This window comes from Tupaia chinensis, unplaced genomic scaffold (assembly GCF_000334495.1).
Source record: "Tupaia chinensis unplaced genomic scaffold, TupChi_1.0 Scaffold000101_1, whole genome shotgun sequence".
NCBI classification, from domain to species: domain Eukaryota; kingdom Metazoa; phylum Chordata; class Mammalia; order Scandentia; family Tupaiidae; genus Tupaia; species Tupaia belangeri.
The window spans coordinates 8,549,719-8,574,421 of record NW_006159565.1 but is presented as its reverse complement, the minus strand read 5'-3'; the positions used below and the strand labels follow the sequence as shown (position 1 = coordinate 8,574,421).

Genomic DNA, 24,703 nt, shown 5'->3' with positions numbered 1-24,703 from the left:
GAGCCCAGATTGGTGGGTTCACCCTTAATAGAAGAGGACTCAAAGTTGCACCAGGGTTTTACAGCCAAGAGTATATGGACTGAAATGTATCTCGGTTTCAAGTCCTCCAGAAGAAACCTAAGACAAAGAGTTGAGTGCAAGCTGCTTCTTGGGAGATGATTCTAGGTAACACAGGTAGGGGAGTAGAAAAAAGGTACAGGGAATGGAGGAAAGTGCATACAAAGTATATTAAGTTAACTACCACAGGGAGCAACTGAAACTTAAATCCTTTTGGGAATATCTTACAAACAGAAACACATGTCAGAATTACTCCATCCAAGGAACAAAGGCATTAGTATACTTACACATCAACTTATGTCACTTATTTGTTGAGAACTATTTCTGGAAAGTGCTGATTCCCTGGCACTTTTGGCTTTAGTACAAGACAGAGCAGCTTCTCATGATTCCAGAAAAATTCTCTAGGCACTGAGGTGCAGCTATTAGCCTTTGGGAGTTATGAAACAGTAGGGCCTAAGGGCAGTGATAATGGTCTGCCATAGGGCGCCGGTCAGTTGGCTTTCAATGGTTAAGATCTTTCTACAGTGGTCACTGTATACACCTGTGGCCTAAGGAAATTGATATTGACTGTGTTGTTAAGTACTGTCACAAACTTCTACTCAAGTTTTAGGATAAGAATAAATGTATTGAACAGCATTATACCGAACCAGTATTGTACGGGAAGACAGAAAATGAAATATTGTGTAAGCCTATAGGTCTGGCCATCCTTTCATAAAATTATTCGGAGAAAATTCCAGGTTTTACAACCCCTTGTATAGGTTCCAGTATAACTCCATTTTTTTTGTGTTAAAAACACAGAAAATCTAGGTATATAAATAATCTACAAGTTGTTCTTTTTTTTTTTGGGGGGGGAGGTTTTTTGCTATAGGGCGTGTGTGCTCACCAGAAAGACAGAGAGAGAGAAAGAGAGAGAGAAAGTGAGAAATCACCCCCCAGGGTGTATGCCCACACAGCAATCCCTTCTCCTACATTCTCCTCTCAGGATCTTGGGCTCACATGCACATATGCCCGACATGAGTTTAAGCCACTGGGTCCAGGACTCGAACCACAGTCGACTACCTGGGAGTCCAGAGACACAGCCATTAGGCCAATTGCTAGTCCCAATAAACTATAAGGTGTTCTTAACTGTTGCCTCTAGAGAATTATGGTTCTGGGTTACATTTTCAAGAAAGATTTTCCTTAGCTTTTCTTTGGATTTTTCATAATAAGCACAAATTGCTTTTTAAAAAATTGCTATAGGGTAAATGTGCTCTTTAAGAGAGACAGAGAAAACAAGAGAGAGCCAGAAAGCACCCCCTGGGGAAATGACCACTCCACAATCGCCTCTCCTCCATTCTCTTGAGATTTTGAGCATGCATGCACATGTGCCTGGCATACTCCTCAAGCTACCAGGAATGGGACTCAAACCACATAGATGACCATATGGGATCCAATTGCTCAACCACCATACCTCCAAGTGACCTCAGACTGCTTTTGTAAAAGGAAAGAAAAGATTCACAATTATTAAATGTAATCTTAAGAGTTGAAAATGTTCTATCACTTTTCTAAAACCTTCCCCTCTTCCCTCCTTCCTTTGATACATTAAAACCTTGCTTGTCTACAGATAACAGCTATGCAACATTACCACTCTCAAACACAAAAGAAAACTATTAGCAAAAAAATAATTTTGAGTAGCCCAAAGGTAGGTTCTGTATCCATTAACCAAATCTCATCTACTTTGCTTGAAGACAAGCACCTCAGGCTACATTTAGGACTTGTTTACACATCAGACTGCTAGGTCTGCCCAGAGTAGGAGAGCCTAAAGGTGTGCAAGAGTCTTGTGGCCAAGAGGAATGATACACAATTCTAAGAGGTGTTGATATCTAAATTTAAGTTCACATTTAGAAGTGGTAGTCAAAAGGTAAGAAAGGGGCTGCCACAGCAGACAGTGGGTGCACCTAAAGACAGAGTCATGAGCAAACTCCCATGTGCTCACTTAGCCAAGTGCTGCAAGGGCCTTGAGAGATAGCACACAGCCCAGCCCTCACAGAGCCCTGACCACACCCGTTTCCAAACCCAGAGTATAATGGTGATGACCTTGAGGAATGCAGACCAGGCATACACTCAGGAGAATCAAATGCCCAATGCTCAGCTCTTAAAAAGAAATCAAAGAGAGACCTGCAGATGGTGTAACAGTTACCTAGTGGGATTCCAACATGGCCGACTACAGTTCAAGTTTCAGACAGGGTGCCTTCAAACTCACGCTGGGTACATGTGCGTGTGTGCCCAAGATTCCAGGAGGAGCAGGAGAAGAAGGGATTGCAGCATAGCCATCCCCCCGGGGGGTGATTTCTCACTTACCTTCTCACTGTCTCTGTCTTCTCTCTCTCTAGTGGACACATGCACCCTAAGGAAGAAAAAAAAAAAAAAACTCTAAAAATAAAAAAAAGAAAAGAAAAAAAATCAAAGATAGGCAGACAGCTGAAATCACGCAGGTGCAAAGTGGGTACCTTACATTTGGCGTCAGAGTCTTGGTGACATGAGCCAGTCTAGAGAAAGAGGTTATTTTATCTGTTTCTACCCCATCTACTTTTGTGTGAGATGAAGTGGATCTTATATCTATTATCATCCTCTGGTTCTAGTATCTGATCTATAATGAAGAAACTTACACCACTCATTACATTTTTGCCTTCATGATTCTGAATATCACTCCCCACTCCTCTTCTTGGCTTCACAATATTTCTCTTTTTTTTTGGAGAGGTCTTCGCTATAGGGTGCGTGCGCTCGCCAGACAGAGAGAGAGACATAGAGACAGAAAGCGAGAAATCACCCCCCAGAGGGGATGGTCACGCCGCAATCCCTTCTCCTCCATTCTCCTCTCGGGATCTTGGGCACGCACGCACACGCGCCCAGCGTGAGTTTTAAGCCACCGGGTCCGGGACACGAACCGCGGTCGACTACGTGGGAGTCCAGCGACATAGCCATTACGCTAACTGCTGGTTCCCACAATATTTCTTAAAATAAGAAAGAGAATTTAGAAAATTGGAGAATAAAGTTTCGACAAACTGTTGTTGAAGGGGCTGCATTCTTTTGAACTGATCAGTTTTTAAATTCTTCATAAAAGGCATCTTTAACAAATCCAAACTTTTAAATATGAATGGAATAAAGTCAAAAGCAGAAGAAAAGAAATGACATTCCTGGTAAAATAGTTCAGATGATTTTCAGACTCCGAAATGTCCTGATAGTTTTATGTGATCCAGTCCAGTTCCTGAAAAGAAAAAACCCTACCAACAGGTAACAGGTCTTTGAAAGCTTTTGAAGCCAAAAGCTTCCTACCAGTCAGTTCATCCCTTACTAAGTTCTCAGCCTCATTAGGAATGAGAAACAGATACCACGGCACCAACCTGTCTACGGGAACACAGCAAGACAAATGTAATTGCCTGTACAAGGAATATAAATCAGCAACTCTTAAATCATTCATATTTACACCCACTCCACTTTGGTTGTCTTTCCTTTATAATTTGGCCATACATCGATGTCAAGTGTATAATTTCATCTGGGGCTTTATCAGTTACCGCCCTGAGCCATGATTATATGGTGCAGGGAACTTCCTCTCCCTGAGGGAGTCTATCTTTAGTAGCTTCTTGATAACCACTTCTTACATTAAAGAAATCAAAAGGAAAGTCTTGGTTTTCTTATGTGGCTCCAGAATCCCTAAATATAACATTTAGAAGCAATTTATCAACTGAAACCATTGAGCGTTTAGCTGCCACTATATGATTTTTCAAAGCAACGTTTCCTTACTCCTTCCCTTTGTTATTTTTATCAAATTGCAATGGAAACTTTAGAGATTTTCATATTGACCATTTGGTCATGTACTAAGTTCAACTTTCATCTTGCTATGGTCTGCCCTAACTGCACAAAGACTGGATTTTAAATAGAACAATAGCAGGATTAAAAAATGGTATAATTTCTGAAGGAAGTGATTTTTTTTTTTTAACCAAGAACACAAAAAGTAGATCTTCAATCTAGTATTTAAAGGATAATTTATTAGTCTGGGAAGAGAAGTCACACAAAATACACAGTAATAAGCTTTATTTTTGTGCCTTTATCTTAAAAATATATTTAAACATGAAACAAAGATAATATTGATTTTTCCCATAAACTTTGCTTTCTTATTTACAGTGTTACATCGTAAATATCATTCCATTATACACAAATTGAGAACTGTGCGTCACTGTATGTTCTCTTTACATATTCTTTCATAATATAGTACATACAGCTCGAAGCTATGCAATATTTAAGCTTAGAAAAGCTTGAGGAAAGAAGTACAAACTTTATCGATAAGACTATTATTTAAAAAGGTTCTGACCTTAATTCTCTGCTAGATTGTTTCACTGAAACCATTCTTTGCTAAAGAAAAATGCCCCATATGAGGGATGAGAACAACAGTTTAAGTTACCACAGGATCCACTTAAACTGGTTAACAAATAAAAACACTTTATTACATATTACTGTTATTAAATGGAGCACTACCACCGTCAAGTCATTTAAACAAGTAGGTTCACTCTTCAGGTCTGACACATTACAGCCACGACAGTTGGTACCTCTTTATGAAATAAAAATGTTTCCTGCAACGTTAGGTTTTACTTGTAAACAGTTAAAGCACACATTTTGTAAAGATGATTTCATCATTCCTGGTCTTAGGTTACACAATGAGGAGTTTCTATTTCATCGAGGAAGAAGCCATCACATGCTCTGCATACACACTTGTGTGCACACGTGTGCACACACATACACACACATTCAGTCCCACTCACCAAAGACCCTCGTGTCACTAAGAGCTAACTACAGCGGCACTTGTCTTGAGTAGTACACAAGGCTGCAAGAGGAATTAAAGAATGAGGAAGATAAAATATCCACCTTAAGTTAAAATAATCCCCAAAGCAGGGGTTCTGAAATGCCTCTTAGACGCTTCATGCTCAGCTGAAGGGTCAGTTCACTGGACTCTCCAGGCGGCAAACCCCACCTTCAATTGCGACAGATTGTCCTGCCACTGCACCAGGAGGGAGTCTTGAAATGTGAGTCTGCAGAGAGGGAGACAAGAGAAAGTCAGAGGTGACAGCGGTGTCCCTCATGTACATTAAAGGTAGAGGAAACACCAAAATGTCACGACTTTGCTTCTGAAGATCTACAGACTGTGATGATGGTCACCTCCAGGTACTAAGAGATCCTGTTGGCTCAAATTGCTTGGGAATATTTACTGAGCTTCTATTTATCAGACACAGAACCAGCAACTGGATACACCAAGATGCCCCAGACAACACAGAGCGAGCAGTTTAGTCACATTCACAACAGTAACCGTTTTAATACCAACTATATTGGGCACATTCCAGCTATCTGAAAATGACAGTCTTGTCTTCTGACTGCTCAAAGCAACTGAAAATATTTAATTCATATTTACAACTCCAAATTTATTTACTAAAGGATTTAGAAATTTTCAGATAACACAAGTACAGAAGTAAGGAAAAAGGAAAATAAGAGCTTACAAAAAAAGGAAAAATTGGACTGAGGTTAACACACAAAATCTCTGCTAAGGTGTTCTGACCTCATGCTGGAGACAGACTGCTGCCCTGTCAGTCGTTTATTGTCAAGACCAAGTGGGTGGTTCTTGTGGTGCACAGGATCACAGCAAACAAACAGCCCAGATGAGAACAACTGCTCCTGGCACTGTGGTCAGGGAGCCCTTCCCCCTGCAGGGCTCCATAAAGAGGGCACTGTGTAGAGTGAATGAGTGAAGACAGCCACACACCAGGGAGTGGAGTAGAGCTGAGTGCTACAATCCCACTCAAAAAAGACTGAGACCCATGTGGAAGACAGTAAAAGCTGTTCCACAGGGGATCAGGATGACAGCTGCCAGGAAATAATTAAATAATTTTTCTTCCTTCCTTCCTTTCTTCTCTTTTTTTTTTTTTTTTTTTTGAATCTGGCTTAATCCAGGGATAGATAAATGTCAGGAGTTTCTAAGAAGAATAAAGGGCTAGTTAATCTTGAGGTAATCCTCTCTAATTCTATTTCTCTAAGCAAAGTTTTCCTAAGGATTGAACCACAGTGAGTTCACATCCTTGGGAAAAGATTGTTAAAGATTGTTAGCTGCAGCTGGTGAGCTGGTGAGCTGGCCAAGCATGGGTCAGAAATGATATTCATTCATGCAAACAGAAATATGTTTAAGGTGGAATAAAAGGTAAGCTAGCTGGCTTGTACTTTGAGGGTAGAAATTAATCTCTGAGTTTAACTACAGAAATCCAATTAAAGTAGCTGCCATAACTCAACAATTTGGAAAGTTCCAGAGCACAGAAACTACTCTCTGGGTACTTAGTCTTTTTTTTTTTTTTTTCAGAGGTTTTTGCTATAGGGCGTGTGCCCTCGCCAGAAAGACAGAGAGAGACAGAGAGACAGAAAGTAAGAAATCATCCCCCAGTGGGGGGTGGCCACTGCGCAATCCCTTCTCCTCTATTCTCCTCTTGGGATTTTGGGCATGCATGCACATGCACCTGGCGTGAGTTTAAGCCACCAGGTCCAGGACCTGAACCATGGTCAACTATATGGGAGTTCAGTGACATAGCCATTATGCTAACTGCTGGTCCTTAGGTACTTAGTTTTTTTGAGAGCAAATTAGAAAGCAATTTGTAATGTACGAAGATGAGGTCAATTGACTTGGAGTGCAAAGCTGGGCAAGGCAGTTCTCTCTGGTACCTCCTGGGATCCAAGAATCCTTGAGTTCACTCACCAGATCTATGCCTCTAGGAACCATGTCCTTGAGTCTGGCCTCATTATTGCATCTGATGGCCAAATCTGGATGTATCGTACCTGAGAAGTCCATAGTAAAACAGACTTGTAGATCCTTTGTTTCTTGTGATGATGTCTCATTACTCTAATAGAAGTTGGAAGAGGAAATGCTTGTTTCTGCCTTCTAGCAACCCTTGTTACATCAGGCGCAAAAAAGTCAAACCCTGAAATCCCCAGCTTCAGTGTTGATGGGGTCATTTTTATTCTTTCCGTAATTCATTGATGTGTGAGAGAAAATTTTTTTTTACCTAGTTATCATTCATAAGGTTTTTTTTTTTAAGGTATTGCAAAACATATTTGGGGGAGAGCAGAAGTTCTCAGTCAATTTTATCTTTAATCTCGCCCTCTTCACTCATGAGCACAAGAACGCAGCTTTACAGGAATAAAATACAGTATGGTAGTTCCTCTAAAAATGAAACAGAATTAACATATGATCGAACAATTTCACTTCTGGGTATTTACCCAGAACAACTGAAAGCAGGGACTCCAACATCTGGAAGCTAATATTCTTTTTCAGGTTTTGTGTGTGTGTGTGTGTGTGTGTGTGTTGTTGTTGTTGTTGTTGTTATAGGGCACTTGCATGTAGCAGAGAGAGAAAGAAAGAGAAATCACCTCCCGGGGGATGGCCACACCACAATCCTTTACTCTAGTTTCCTCTCGTGATCTTGAACTTGCATATAGAAGCACCTGGTATGATTTTCAAGCCACCGGGTCTGAGACTCCAACCAAACAGTTAGCTATGTGGGACCCAGCAGCTTTAACCTCCCCATCACCTGCTGGCCCACTGTATGTTATTCTTATCAGCATTATTCACAATAGCTGAAATGTGGAAGCACTCATATAACCATCAATGGGTAAACAACAAACAAGATGTGGTGTATGCACACAATGGACTATTACTCAGCCTTAAAATGGAGTGAAGTTCTGGGGGTCAGCAGTTATGTCTCTGGACTCCCATGTGACTGACCACAGTTTGAGTTCTGGACCCGGTGACTGGAAAAATCATGCTGGGCATGTGTGTGTGTGTGTGTGTGTGTGTGTGTGTGTGTGTGTGTGCATTCCCAAGATCCTGGGAGGAGAAGGGATTGTGATATTCCCTCTCACTGTCTCTGTCTCTCTTGCCTCTTAAAAAAAGAAAAAGAAAAAAGGAGTGAAATTCTGACATATGCTACAACATGGATGAACCTTGTAGATACGATACTAAGTGAAATAAGCCAAATCTGAGAACAAATATTGCATGATTCCATTTCTCTGAGATAACCAGTAGTCAAACTCATATATACAGAAAGTAGAAAAATGGTTACTAGGGGTAGGAGGGAAGAAGGAATAGGGAGTTATTATTTTATAGATACAGAATTCCAGTTTGGGAAAACAAAAACATCTGGAGATGGATGGTAGTGACAGGTGTACAAATAATGTGAATGTACTTATTACCTCTGAAACAAAAATAGCTAAAATGGAAAATTCTATGTCCTATTTTACCACAATTTAAATAAATAAAAAAGAATAAAACAGAAATGTTAATTTCCTACCAGGTCTAGGTTAGCTATCCATAAGAAAGGGGCTAGCCAGGAATTAATTCATATGCACACCCCCCAAAGAAGAACATTTGCAACACCAGTTTCTGCTCACAAATAGGTTGACTTTTCCAATCATTTTAGTTCAAATATCTGTCCTTAAGAGACAGGTTCGCAGGATAATCTGTTCTCTGATTTCCCAGATTCGGGAAAAACCTAATGGGACACTCCTAGAAGTCCTGACAGTCCAGGGACTGAAAAAGATGACAATGGTCTAAAGGTATTAGTTAATAGGACTTAGTATAGCAAACTACATATTTAGATTTACATATAATTGAGTATATATGAAACAAAAATGGCCAATTAGACAAACTAGTGGTTAAGATGAACTTTTCAGGGTTCCCTCTTTTCTAAGTTGTCTGATTCAGGAGGGATTTTGCAATTACAGAATGCAATGGAATAATGCTGGTGTCGAAGAGAATAAAATGGTTAAACACTCCAAAGGTGAATCTTTCAACAATTTCATCCATTAACAGTCTTTCTACTCATCAGAAAATATATGACCTTCTTGTGAAAAAGTCTGAGCTAAGGTATATTTGAAGTTTTCTGTGGAGATTTTAACGGGGCATGAAATATCCAAACAGTGGGATCTGCTTAAGAATGTGTTCTACATCAGTGTTTATCTCCAAAATTTCTTTTAGAGAAATGGGTCTGAATTTCTCTTGAACATAAAAGTGGATCACTTTCTGAAAATAAATTTGGCATTTAAACATGAAATAAAGAATTTTATATTACGTGAGTGCTCGAGGGCTGTGTAGACTCTAGGGTAGGCCATGAACAGTAGAATTTAACAAGATGTCCTTGCAGCTATTTAAATACCAATGCATGGGGCTGGTAGGTGGCATGGTGGTTAAGGGTGCTGGACTCCCCAACATGGCCGAACATGGTTCGAGTCCCAGACCTGGAAGCTTGCTTTCTCGCTTTTCCTCTCTCTCTGTCTCACTCTATACCCCTCTGGTCAAATTAAAATAAAGTTAAATAAAATAATTATTTTAAATAAATAAATACCAATGCACTTTCATTGGAATTTGGAACTAATGATATATAATTCATGAAAAGTATACATTAAAAAGTGGCAGGCAGATTCATTTTGGGTCATCTCGCTCCATTCCTTGATACACACCACATTCATATCCCTTTATAACAGCGACTCTATGTCTTTATGTCCCTTTTCTAGCTCTTTTTCAAGGAAAGACTTCCTTGACCAGGTTCCCAACTCAACATAGAAGCTCTGCTCCTGGTTTCTATCGTACCCACCCTGAGCACTGTTACTCAGAGATAGCCATTTCTCAACTACATTTAGCTTGAGGATTAGAATTGGTTTTGGTTTGTTCTTGAATTTTTAGGTATCTGTAATTAGAAGTAACTTGTAAGTAAGAGCTTGCCTTACAAATACCTCAGTATTCCCTTTACCTGCCAAAATACTTGACACAGAGCCTCACTCTGGAAATGTTCACTTGAATAGACAGTGACTAAAATATACCTTCCAGGATTATGCATGTACACATAAAGAATTTCAATTTATGGGAGGTTTTATTTTATTTTTTTAATTGTGATATGAGGCACATGTGCTTACCAGAGTCGGAGAGAGTGTGCGCAAATGAGCATCTCTTAGGAGGAACAACCATACCACAATCTCGTCTCCTCCATTCTCCTCTCAAGATTTTTGGGCATACATGCACACATGCCTGGCATATTTCTCAAGCCACTGGATCAGAGGCTCATACTGCCATGTGGGCCATGTGGGATCCAGCAGCCTTACCACCGTGCCATTGGCTGGCCCTCTGAAGTGTTTTAACTAGTGTGACCAATCAGTTTGGTTAAAAAGTCAATCAAACTAGTTTGCCAAAGTAAAGATTGATTTCAGACTTTTTTTTTTTTAATGAATAGACTGATAACATATTTTCCACTTTCCAATCGATCATATTGTTAGAGTAGAGGTAGAGCTTTAGATTTCGCAGATGCAAACAGTTCCATACCAATGGAATTCAGTAACCCTGTAGTTGTAATTCTCTGCTTTTTTATCAGTTCACTGAATAGCACAGGCAGACCCTTGAGGTTAAGACTCCTTGAAAACCTATGAACTTCTACATAAAACTAACTATTTAAAGCCATTATTCTTAGAGATATATCTCTACAAAACCAAAAAACATTGCATTAATAACATATTTAGCCCAAAGATTTCAAAATGAGGAAGTTAAAGTAAGAAAAAAATAATTACAGAAATTACAGAATTACTTGATGTCTTGATCACAATCTAAATAATAGCTGAAATTTCCTAGCATCCATGCTCACATTTTAAGATCTTTTAAGACCACCTTAGTGACTGCTCTTGTGTGGTTTCTAGGAAAACAACAAACACGTGATTTGATTTTAAAAGTCTCAAAGCCTTTATTTAGCGGTTATATTTTAATCCCCTGACTTGCCATGCAATATACAACCATCTTTCCACTGTTAGGAGATTTAATCAAGATCTGCCGTGAGAGTCAAGGGAAGACTCTTTTAAGTCATTATCTGCCTTTGGTCAAGTCACGAAAACAAAATCTAGACAGATGAAATTCAAAAAAAGCCCTTGGAAACTTTGTGTTCCACTGATTTCATAATTCTGAAAATTTGGTTTTCCTTTTTTTAAAAGTAGAGAGAGGATAAAGTTAAGTTACTACCGTCAAAGCAATGCAGGCATTCACAAATAGAACAAACAACAGTGGAAAAACAATTGGCAGCAAAGAAATAGCATTTCAAAATAGAGTGGAGGTGATCTCATCAACCAATGGCTAAAACAGTGCATGAAGTATACAACACATTATGTCCAATTCTAAAATATTCTACACAGACATCAAAACAGCTATGAACATGGATTGCAGAATCAGAATGCCTGGGTTTCTGAGCCATCTCCTCTCTCCAGCACCCTCTCCTCTTCAGTATTTCATATATCCTTCTCACCACCTCACCATCAATCTACTTTGTTTGTTATCTTATTCACTGCATGTCTCTCTCACAGGCGCACTAGCTCCACGAGCGCAGGGAGTTCGACTGATTGCTCACTGCTTCCTCCTCAGCACCCACACATGTACCTGCACATGGTATGAGCTCAGTTTGTTAAGTGAATGAAAGATGTTGTCAAATGGGTATGGGGGAGGGGAAGAGATTTGAGGGAGTGAGAACTGAGAGAAAACTACAAATTAGACATTTTATATTTCTTCATTTTTACATCTTATAGTTTCATAAAATTATGGCCTATGAGTTTGCTATGAACTTTTGAAGACATCTGTATACATTAAGTAATAAAGATGATATTAAATTTGTGTTTCTTAAATCTCTGAAAATAAAAGCCTACATATTTGCTGAGAATGATACAAAATGTAGAAATAGCATGACCTGACATTATGTTTATTATCGTGCACAACAGCACCATGGCACACCTGCTGTGTTCTTCCAGAGAGAGGATCAGAGGCATCAGCAACCTGAGCAGTGGTCAGATGAGGGCTGTGTGCCTTGCCTAGTTGTGTTATGCTGCATTAGAGACATGTTGATGAATTCAACACTGGAGACTATATGGAACGGTAGGGCAAATTTGTCTGCATGTCTGTATTTTCACTTCTGGAAAGCAGGACTCTAACCTAGTGAGACATGATGAGTGTTTAGGTAAGCTCAATTTTATGTGATAATGAGCTTTTGAAGAGACAGCTATCCTTTTTTCTCTACCATTTTTTCTTCTGTTAATTTCACCTTACTTTTCAAATTGTTGAGACCTAGATAATTTTCTATGAAATACACTGACGGTGTCATATGAACTTTTTTGTTAATTGCCAGAAGGCACTTGTGCTCACCAGAGACGGAGAGACAGGAGGAGAGGGAGAAAGCAACCCCCAATGAGGCACGATCATGCTGTAATTAATTTTCCTACATTTCTCCACCCTGTTGCAATTTTGCACACACAAGCATATATACCCAGCATATGTCTCAAGCCCTGGGATCAGGATTTAAACCCCCACTGGTCATGAAGGATCCAGCTCCTTTAGCCTAGACTATGGGGCTGGTCATCACATGAACTTTCTAAACTAACTCAGTAAAATGTCTATATTTTATAGAATAAAAATACAGCCTAAGTCCTCTTCTGTATTTACCACTCTGCTACTTGGATGATATAAATTTGTTTCTGTGAGATGAGATTATATTATAAACTGAGCACACCTTATTCCCTTACACAGTGAAGTCTTACCTGACATGATAATAGTCACTCTTAGTTTTCTTTTACTGGCACAAATACGATAGATTTTAAATGATCAATTCTAGAAAGAAGGGCTGGGGAAGTGTGGCTGGTTGCTTTTTAGTGCCTTGTTTCTACTGCAGTCTTCTCTCTCTCTCTCTCCATTAATGGACATACTTAGGAGATACTGTCACACACCCCCCCATCCCTCTCTCAGAGTTCTCTACCCATCATTTTCAAGAGCTGTCATTCAAGAAGCTCTGTGAATAAGTATATTCAGAGCATTCTTTGTGTGCGGCATTAAACCTTGGAATGTAGTTTACTACTCTAAAAATAGTCTGGTCTTCAGACCTCATCCTGAAAGCAGATGTACTTGACTAGCAGAGAGTTTCACATGAACCTTTTAAATATAGTCCAGAATAATAAGAGTATTTTATAGTTATAAAATATCAAAGCAGGTCAAAAGATCTGGGTGCTCACTTCCTAAGCCTGTGTGACATTGGACAGTGTAAAATGGGCACTCTGGGTTACATGATCTCTAGAGCACCTTCTCAGAGTTTTAACACTTCTAAAGCTGTTCATTTAGCTTTTGCATATATTGTTCATGAAGCCAAAAACAAGTATTTGCTTCTATCCCATCATTGTCTTAAATTGAAATAGGCTAAAGCAATATGAAGATATAATTCTGAAATTTAACCTAATAAATGAGAAATATCAACAAATAAGGAATTAATGCCATCTGTTAGTCATTTTACTATTTATTGCCCCTACCTCATTTTCCATTTAAAAAGAGGATGCCATAAATGATCCACTGGCAAATGTGGACACAACACAAAGACAACTTTATGGTAGACTTCATTGTTAGCACTGAGACAGGGCTATATAAAGGGCAAATGCTCTATTGTCCTCACATATAAACACATATAAATATCATGTTCGTGGAACCTTAAAATAAGATTAAAATGTTGTCTGATGAGAACAGCATGTTGTTCTAGTTTCATGCCGCTTTGGTTACTTTTTTTTTTTCCTTTTAACCGTGTCTGCTGACAGCAGACTTCATCCAAGGCAGCATCCTATAAGAGTTCCCTTCTATTTTTAGCTCAAAAGCCCTGTGAAGCACCCACATGAACATGGCAAGCCCCACAGTACCTATTATCCCACCACTCACAGGGAGAATTATCATGAATACTCTCTTTTTCTAAGGGTGATAAAAAGCTCCCCACTACTTAGCAAATATTTATCCTGTACTTATTGTGGGGGAAAGAAGAATGAAAAACACATGGATCTTGTTCTGAATGCAGTTATATCTTTGTAGGATGTAGACTGAGCAACTACTAGCTCCTTGAGAAACCTTATACCAGTGACTAGTCCCTAAATTTATAGGATGCTTTAGTTCCCACAGTGTTTTTTTATTGAAGAGATTTCAAAATACAGGTAGAAAGATGTATACTGTACCTATTTTTCAGGTGGAAAATGAAGTAAGACTTAGGATGGTTATGTGGGTTGCTTATAGTTAGAGAGGAAATGGAAAAAATGAGGCATGAATGAGAGTCTATAAACTCCAAATTTAGGGCTCTTTTCACTCCCGCAAAGCCTTGAAGGAGGATTCTAAATCTAGCTCTGTTAGGAGACACACCTTTCACTCCAAGAGGCTTATGAAGAAGCAGTTTTTCAAGGTGAAATTGGGCTTTCTCAAAAAAGCTACTACCACAAACTTTAACAACAAATTTCAGGATGATTCTGGGACTCATAGAACTGTGTTGGAGCTGTAATTCTGATGCTGATTCATTGGCTAGTATCTGAATTGGGAAGTCCCTAGTTCTCTGGGTTTAAAGTAAAAATGAAAAATTCAACTCAAATAGTTCCAGGGTTCTTTTTCCATTCTGACATTTCGTATAGTTTAATATTAGAAAGGCCCTCTAAATGCTATTTCAATAATGTTTTAAAATTTCCATGACTAAATTTTTCTAGAATATTAGATATAATTTTTTCTTAATAGCCTTTGTCTCTTCCATGAATGAAAGGAATCCTAACTGGTCCTAGAAGTGTCTCACCTTTACCCTCGAGCCAGTCTTACTTCTGAGAGGGTGATCTTGGGATTCCCAGAGCTACCTACTGAGATCCACTACATCAAGGGATCTGAGGGTAGGAACTTAGAGGTTGGCTATTGGCCGAAAAGAGGCTAGATCTTCAGCCTTCCCTGAGGATCTACATCTCCATCTTTTCAAGGTCAAAGCCTGTCCCTATTTTATCTCTTAGATAAGGTAAACAGGCTGGGAGAAAAAGCACATCATGCAGACAACATAAAACCACATATCTAATATCATAATGTTAATGGTTTTACTGGGATTGTATAGAATTTTATACTCTTTATTCTAATTTTAAGTATTTTAAAAGAAACATGTAATTTTTCTATTAAAAATTGAATTTACAAATCAGAATGTATTATTTAATGTATTTTATATAACTGTAATTATAAAATAAATGTTTTCTAAAAAAAATCAGATGAAAAATCAGAAGGAAATACATTAAAATGTTAACAGTAATTAATGTATGGTAGCTCACTATATATATCCCAGGAGGATTCATTTTAGAGGGGGACTAATTATTTTTCCTGTCATTTTTCTTTATTTACTACTTCATATAGCAGAATGATTTAGTAAATGTTTAATATAATAATATATTCATAATTAATGGAAAAATCAATCTATGTCATTTTTTTTTTTTGCTTTTCTCTGTTATTAAAGTATGAATCTAGCCGTACTCCACTCTCTAGCACTGCTAAAAAAGCATCAATGTGGTAACTATAATGTCTACACAGAACCTAGCAGCAGCACCTGGTAAAAAGTTGGCTACCCTTTTCTTTTTGAAATACATTGTACCCTTCGTTGCCAGCACACTGGCACTTGCCCTATTCTCCTTCAACCTAGAATGTCTACAACTTCTTGGTCTCTTTTGCTGGTTGTTCCTCATTTCCCTAACTTATAAACATGAGCATTCCCAGAACTCATGCCTCTTTTTCTGCTATCTATATTAACTCGGTGATCTTATCCAGTCTTGATTTTTCAGAAAGCTTTTATATGCTAGGATTCCACAATGTATATCCCCAGCTTCATCACCTCTATCAACTAAGTGATCAGGAGCTTGAGTTCTGGAGTTAAGATTGTGTGGTCTGAATCTTAACTCTACCACTTTGTAGCTGTAAGACCTTAGATAAGTAGCATAGTATCTCAGACAATTCTTTTCTGAGGGGCAGGAGGTGCTGAGCTAAGAGGAGATGAGCTAGCTGAGCCTCATAGACTATACTACTGACCCCAATCCCTGCACAGATGCTGGGGGTTTCCCTCTGGGTCTGTAAGGTCACGCTGTTCTTGGTAAAGAGAGCCCAGTTTCCTTCACAGAAAGCCTAGTAAGGAGGTCTCGAAATCCTGATTCATATTAGGAGAAAATCCAAAATGCCAGTTACAGTCTTCTGGTTTATAAACTATAACATGGATTTTACCATAGTTTCAAAAGAGCATTTTGCATTTGAAAAGTAATGCAAAGCTAATGTATAAACTATCCTAAAAAGTGAAAGTGTTTGTGTAATGGGCTATTTCCTGAGAATCTCAGTGGATTTGTCAGTGAGGAATTTGGGAAGAGTAAAGATAAAAACCATCAGCAACCTCTTTGAAGAAAGTTCTCATTGTCAAAATAATCTGTTTCCCGATTTATTGATCTGACCAGACATAACAGGCCAAAGAGCCAAAGAACTCTTTTTTTTAATTACTTAATTTTATTCATTATTATTATTGTTATTTCAATTTGCTACAGGGCACATGGCAATGAGATCTAGATAACATTTAAGAAGATGACTTTTGGTGGGTCCTAGGAGATACTCCCCCCCAAAAAAAGGGAGCATGGGCATATGTCTCACTTGTTCCACCTTACCCCAATGTTGAGAATAGGCACATGAGCACAGAAATGTTCAGACATTCTGCAATCAAGGAAAATGTGTGTCTGGAACCAGCAGTTAGTGTAATGGCTATGTCGCTGAACTCCCATGTAGTTGACTGCAGTTCGAGTCCCGAACCCGGTGGCTTAAACTCACACCGGGCACATGTGTGCGTGTGTGCCCAAGATCCCAAGAGGAGAATGGAGGAGAAGGGATTGCGGTGTGGCCATCTCCCTGGCGGGTGATTTCTCGCTTTCTGTCTGTCTGGTGAGCACACACGCCCTATAGCAAAAACCTCTCAAAAAAAAAAAAAAAGGAAGAAAAAGAAAAGAAAAATATGTGTGATTCTTTTTAAGCCAGTTCATCTCAAACACCAAAAAATGCCTTCCTTTCCTTCCAGCTGTATCTGAAACTAGTACAAAGAATGTGATGAAATCTCCCTTTTATTTCATCCACAATTGAATCTCAGTTTCTCTTTCTGGTTCTTCCTCATCCTTCCAACCACAAATGTTGGAGTATCCCGGGACTAAATAGTTGGCCCGATTTTCCTTCTATTCATTTTGTAGCAAATATCTTTGAAGTGTTGAGATATAAAGTAGAACATCTGGTTACATTGGGAAAAGAGGTCAAAATGATAGCTCTCTAGACCTACCTTTAATTACACCACCTTTACTTCTCTTTATTGTCCGTACTTATTATCTGAAATTCTTTCCTTCCATTCTATCTTTCAATTATGATCAAATTTTGCTTTGACCATTCCACTACAACCCTTCTTATTGAGATAAACAGTGACTTCCAGTACTAAATCCAGTGGTCTATTCTCAGAGCTAATTTCAGTAGACCCAGCAATGGGACCTGATAAAATTAATCATACTCTTCTCTTTGAAACACTCCTTGGCTTTTAGGATAGCACATTCATCTAGCCTTCTTTAATGTTGTTGATTTATTTATTTCTTCCACGAGTGAGAGAAACAGAGAGACAGTATCCTTAACCAGAACTTGATGCCACAGTCTACCTCCAGCCTTCAGCCAGCCCCAGATCATAGGGGGGCACACACTTGGAGTACTCATGGAGGTTTCCAGACTTGAACCAGGAACCTTCCCAAGTGAAAATGCCTGCAGAGTGTCACACTTTACTAATGCACTACCATAAGGCTCTTGCCTGACTTTCTTTGGCCTTTATAATCAAAACTCATCCATCTCCTTGGCTTATTCACCAACAGATAACTACAGGATTCTTCAGGATTCTTTTCTCCTGTTCATTATCCTGGGGATCTCATCTAGTCTTATAGTTTAAAAACATATTTATATGGTGAGATTCTCAAATGTATTATCTCCAGCTTAGTCCTCTCTCCTGAATCCCAGACACACACATCCAACTACCTATTGGGCAGCACCATTCAATGCCTAAAAGACATCTCAGAATTAACAAGTCCCCAGATGAGCTCCTGGTAGTTCCCCTCAAGTCTTCTTGCCTTTCACTTTCTTCCACAGCCCAGGAAAAGTCATCATTATCTTACCTATTTCCCTTAATCTCTCCATTCAATTAACCAGCAAATCCTGTTGGTGCCTTCTTAAAACACACTCAGAAGCCAATTGTTTCTCATCACCTGTGTAGCTGATGCTCTTATCCAAGTCATTATTCTCATCTAGCTGAGTGGCAGTTTTCAACACCTTTGTAGAAGATGGAGTCACTTCTTAAAAATCAGATCATGGGGACCAGCAATTAGCGTAATGGCTATTGTCACTGGACTCCCATGTAGTTGACCATGGTTCGCATCCTGGACTCGGTGGCTTAAAACTCACGCCGGGTGCTTGTGTGTGCATGCCCAAGATCCTAAGAGGAGAATGGAGGAGAAGGGATTGCAACATGGCCATCCCCCCTGGGGGCTGATTTCTCACTTTCTGTCTCTCTGTCTCTCTCTGTCTGGCTGGCGAGCACACGCGCCCTATAGCAAAAACCTCTCCAAAAAAAAAAAAAATCACATCATGTTGTTCCTCTGCCCATTTATCCCCCCAATGACTCCCATCTCTGAGAAAAAGTCAAAATCCTAACAATAACCAGTAGCAAACTAAATGATCTCCACCACTTATTCCAACTCCACTAAGACTGGCTTTCTCACTGTTCCTTCCCAAACACCAGACACACTCCTACTTGAGGTCCTTTGCATTTGTTGTTTCCAAGGCCTGGAATATCCTTGCCCAGCTCTTGCAAGACTTACAGTATTTACTCAAATGTCATCTTTTCAGTGAGGCCTGCATAACATTGGAACCCCCCATACTTCCTAATCACTTCTCAGCTTCACATCTTTTCTTATCACTTACCACAAACATAACACATGCTTTACTTACCTTGTTTACTTTTTTCCCACTAGCGTTTAAGCCCATAAGTACAGGGATTCCTGTGTTCTTTGATTATTATTATGTCCCCAGAGAAGTGCTGGGATATTCAGAGTACCCAGACGTATCTGTTTAATAATTCATTTTTTAAAAAATGATTTACTCTCCTTTATCAAAATTCTACTACTAAGTAAAGTAATTAAAAAAAAAAAAAAACTAAAATCTCAATGCCAAATAAGTATGGCTTCCTTCCCAATTGGTCATCACTAGCTACTCCAATAAATCCTTGTTTTTTCTAATACTAGTTAACTGAGGTTAAGAAGAAATGTATTTTTGTCACCTTTGATGATAAAAGTGTTATAAATTAGAAGTGTTAGATCTGTTAAAAGTGTTATAAAGTATTATAAATTTGTCTGCTAATATGACCTACTGAACAAAGACATAATCTGAAAGATTCAGGAAATCATTGTATCTCAGAGGTCACTGCCCTAACGACCAAGTCTTCTTGCCTAACTGTGATGCTTTCTTTGGAAGTTTGTACAAATTTGGGATATTTTATTCAAGGGTTAGTGGGGCTAATTATTTACTACCTATTAAAAGACTGCTTTGCCAGCAGCTTTCATTTTTAAAAATTATTTTTTATTTAACTTTATTTATTATTATTATTTTCCAGTTTGATCAGAGAGAGAGAGAGAAATAGAGAAAGTGAGAATGCAAGCCACCAAGTCTCGGACTCAAACTGCGGTTGGCCACGTGGGAGTCCAGTACCTTTAACCACCATGCCACCTGACAGCCCCAGTAACTTTAATTTTCATCCAGGAAATGTGCAGCTAAACATTCTTAATGGAGCAGTGTAGTCAGTAGGCTCTAACTGTTCAAAATTTTCTTTCCTAAGGGCAGTGGTAATGTACTGCTCTTTGTTGCTGGACTCATATGGAAAGGTTCCAGATTTGGTCTCAATGCCTCTCTACACACATGCACCCATGAGCTAGGCTGGCTGAGCTAGGGGTGGACAGTGGTGTGAGTTACCCATTGAGGGTAACTCTCTGTCTGTCTCTCTGTGTGCCTCCTTCATGGAAGAAGTAAATTTTTTTAAAAGAAGTAGTAAAGAGAGAGAGAGAAAAAGAGAGACAGAGGTAAGTATTTTTGACAGGGTTTTGCTGACTAAAGTCCTCCTACACCTGTCCCAACTAACTAGAATTATAGCTACCCAGTGTCTTCAGGTTGTCTTAGGAATAGAACCTATGCTTTCCATGCAGTTTTCAACCTTCCAAGCAATGGTGCTACCTGTAAGTCATGACAGCTGACTCTAACTGTTCAAATTGTACTGTAATATCCACACAAGCTATTGGTGGGAGAAATCAGGGAATTAATTGGGTTTCTTATCTGTTATAGGAAGCACATTTAAAATAACATTATTTTTTTATTTCAAGTGACAGAAAAGCTTTTTCTAAGTACTTTGAGTATCTCCTAATAGCAAAGTGTTAATATAACCCTTATCCTAAATTGGGTTTCTTTTTACCCCTTCAACACTGCAGCAGACAGTATAGTCCAAACATGTACAGTACAGTGATGACAGCTCAAGAGCATAAAAGTAAATGGTCAGTACCTACCACTTATTACATCCAGAAGTGTTTGAAAGGAATGTAAATACAGAGTATAGCTCAACCATAGCCAAATGTCTCAACTGGTTAATACAAAAATGTTAAGTTTTCACAAATTTATAGTACTGCTTTACTCATAGGACATAAAAGCCATATGCCATAACTATTGTAAAGTAATTTTAATTCTTGGGATTAAACAGAATGGACACTCCAAGATGAAAACTTAAAAAGACAAAAACTGTATTAGTTAAATGAATGGCACTGGAATAAAAATATTGGGTTGTCGTAAAAGTTGTGACATATTTTTTCTATGCAAAAATGCATCATGACTTTTCTGACAACCCAATATAATTCTAGAAGAATTGTCATAGGGTTCAAAATCTACTTTCTACATTGCCACATAGGGTGTGGGCCCCAGTGTTTTCAAATATTCTGATCTCATTGGAAAGAAAAATAAATATGGAGGGGAAAAATCATATTTCGTATAAAATTTAAAATGTTTAAATCTTGCATAGCATTTTTATGTAAAAATCTGTATTTTATATAATTTAAAAGTTTTTTACATCAAAAAAATTTAAGCTAATTTGATGAATCTAGCTTTTTTTTTTTTTTTGGAGAGGTTTTCGCTATAGGGCTCATGTGCTCGCCAGACAGACAGAGAGAGACATAGAGACAGAAAGCGAGAAATCACCCCCCGGGGGGGGATGGTCACGCTGCAATCCCTTCTCCTCCATTCTCCTCTCGGGACCTTGGGCACGCACGCACATGCGCCCGGCATGAGTTTTAAGCTACCGGGTCCGGGACGCAAACCGCAGTCGACTACATGGGAGTCCAGGGACATAGCCATTACGCTAACTGCTGGTTCCCTGAATCTAGCTTTTGACATCAAGTCTGAGGGTTATTGGGAGAGAAAGATGGAGGGGACAAAATATTGTGACCAAATAACTATCTTGATTCAAATTTTTACCCTCAACTTTAACCTGTCACTCACAGAGGACATATCTATCAAAACCCGAACGTGTTCTTGGCCCTGTAAGGCCATAAATATCTCCACATACCCTGTATGCTAGATTCCATTCCACTCATGTATTCCATAAAACAATGTAGTAATAGTTGTTACAATACAAAATGAATGAGGGAACCTGCATATTTACAATAAGGAAAACAAATACCTTGTTTCAAGTTAGGAAAGTAGTATAAAATAATGACATGACCAAGATTTCAGCCTTTTTTGTCTTAAGATTAAAAAAAAAAAATACAAAACAAGAAAAGATTCCATTCATAGTTTGTCTACTGCTTCTCAATCAAAAGTGAGAAAACATCATATGTAATTGTTACTTAATAAGGTCAATCATTCTAAGCACACTTGTCTCATTTACATGTCATGATGAGTAAACAGCAGGTTGACATCTGCCAGGGAAGGAACACATTTACCTAAAATGTTGGGCACTAGACGGTAACTACATGACATTCTAACGTTAAGGTCACATTTGTGACTGATAACTATTTAACTATGTAAAGGTACAAGAAATAATGTTTTCATTATTTTTCACGCAGCTATAAGAAGAAATGAAGTTTATTCATTTCATCTCCACTAACACAGAAGGAATGTAAGTCAAGGTGATAGATATTTATCTTTGCAAAGATCTAACCCTACATCATGATTAAAATGAGATTTATTTGGATAAATATGGTTCATACCTCTGAGAAGACGTATGTTCTTGCCAACACCGTGAATTCCCTCTTTGTAGTTATTCTATTTATTGCTTTGGAGCAATGTCGAATGAATCATTTGTAAGAAACTGATGGCGTAAGACTAATTAGGTAAAAATAAAATTACCAACTACACTTAGAAATTAACTTGGGGCTGAAGAAACTTGTGCCTTAAAGTTTGTTTTTCACATATTCAATCTTCTGTAATCCTCTCCTGTTTGTTTAAAGGACTTTCAAAATAGACCCAAAGGGATGCTCCTGGCAGCTCTAACAGCATGGAAAAGAAACACAGTTTTCTACATTTGAAATTCTGGGCAAACTTAAAAGGTACAAGTAAAATCACTGATTAGCTATGTTTCTTTGTGGTCCATAGTACACTTAACAAATTTAGCTATTTGAGATGTTTTCTTAGTGCATAGCTTATTGAGAGTATCTAACCTACTCTTCTGTGGCATTTGGCTTATTGCCAGGGATCAGACTCCTTTCATTGTTGAATAATATGAAAAGTAGATTATCAAAAGCAGTTAAAATGTGGTATCTAGATGGTACTTGATAAATCTAACACACAGTTCAATAAATCCATAAGCACCAATAAGTCTATATGGTCCAATAAATCCATTCAGTGCAAGGAACTCAAGTGCCTTTAAGAAACTTGAGACAAGTGGGGATACTCACTAATATAACAGTGTGGACAATCCCCCCCCCCTTTTTTGGTCTATGGTTGTTTTTCTTTTTGTTTCTTTTTTTAACCTTTAATCACTGTACATTTACCCAGCATACAACATACATTGCATTTAATATGCCAAAGATATTACCATATACATTAACATTAACAGATAATTTTCCATTTCATGTCTGTTAAATGTTTTTTTTTAACCCCTTGATTCCCTCCTTCCCACACACCCATTGTCCACCTTCCTCCTTCACTGTCTCTAGCATCCACAGTTGCTTTTCATGCTTTTATACCTTATAATCTTTCAGTTTCTGCCATAGAGTACACACATTAAGAAACTTGTGGTCAGTTTGTGCTGCTGTCTGATGCACAGCAGAATATAAGAAGACTGCATGTGTCCAAGGTTCACACAAGGGAAATTTAACAGTGGATAGTAGATAATATTTCTCCCTCCTATTCTAAAAAATAATGTTATCTGGTTAGGTGATCTTAACAGAAATGTTCCAGATAAATCTCAGATTTCATTAAAATAAAAAGTTGTGATGCCATCAAACAGGTAGACTTCCAGTCAGACAGCTTTTTGAAAAGTCTCCTCCACCATTATACTGGCCTAAATTACAGAGTTTTTGGGGGAAGAGTGTCTGTTTTTCTACCTTCTGAATTCATCTGTTGGTTTTAAAGTTATGTTTTATCAAAATGTAATAGCCACTGGGAACCAGCAGTTGGCGTAATGGCTATTTCGCTGGACTCCCACGTAGTCGACCGCAGTTCGTGTCCTGGACCCGGTGGTTTAAAACTCACGCCGGGCGCGTGTGTGTGCATGCCCAAGATCCCGAGAGGAGAATGGAGGAGAAGGGATTGCGGCGTGACCATCCCCTCTGGGGGGTGATTTCTCGCTTTCTGTCTCTATGTCTCTTTCTGTCTGGCTGGCAAGCACACACGCCCTATAGCAAAAACCTCTCAAAAAAAAAAAAAAAAAAAAAGAAAATGCAATAGCCACTACCATGTCCACCAGGAGAGCAGGATGAAAACCCAGGAGATACTGTTTTTGTCATAGTCAATGTAAATATACCTTTGGGAGTCTAAGCGCAGGATAAATGGGAGTATGGAGCCAAGAGGTATGATGGCCCTAAGAGACACTCTGTAATTCCTACTTCCTCCTCTACCACTGCTGCCACCAGCACCCATCATGATTAACCTAACATCTATGGCATGAATTTCATAAACTATTCAATTATTTTTCAGAATGCTATCAAAACACAGTAGTATTCCTGCTTTAAAGATAAGAACACTAGGGGACCAGCAAAAGGCATAATGGTTATGTTGCTGAACTCTGCATGGATGACTCTGTTTGGCCAAGAGTTCAAGTACTGGATCCAGAGACTTGAAAGCCACTCTGGGAGCATGTGCATGTGTGCTAAAAATCCCAAAAGGAGGCTAGAGGAGAAGGGACTGTGGTGTGACCATCCCCCCGGGGAGGGTGATTTCTCATTTTCCGTCTCTCTGGCAAACACATGCACCCTATAGCAAAAATCTCTCTTAAAAAACAAGCAAACAAACAAAAACAATAACTGGGGCCAGCTAGTGGCGTGGTGGTTAAAGCAGCTGTATCCTACATGGCTGACTTCATGGTTCAAGTACCAGACCCAACAGCTCAAACTATGCTAGACACATTGTACATGATCAAAATCTTAAGAAGAAAATGGAGGAGAAGGGACTGCAGTATGGCCAGCACTCCTAATGGGCGATTTCTCTTTCCCCTCTCTC

The 24,703-nt window shown here is 38.8% G+C and overlaps 1 protein-coding gene across 3 annotated transcripts in view; it reads right to left on the bottom strand.

Moving 5' to 3' along the window:
• Positions 1–24,703, bottom strand: part of TASP1 (taspase 1) — a 312,198-nt gene that overhangs the window by 21,770 nt on the left and 265,725 nt on the right. For 2 of the 3 annotated variants that reach the window (XM_006143657.3, XM_027770009.1), the window contains one exon: positions 4,894–5,123. The exons of the other annotated variant lie outside the window; for it this stretch is intronic. In XM_006143657.3, coding sequence (XP_006143719.1) covers positions 5,031–5,123 — 93 coding nt within the window. In that variant the 3' untranslated portion in view covers positions 4,894–5,030. Of the gene's footprint in view, positions 1–4,893; positions 5,124–24,703 lie in introns of those variants that run through there. 3 annotated transcript variants of the gene reach the window in all.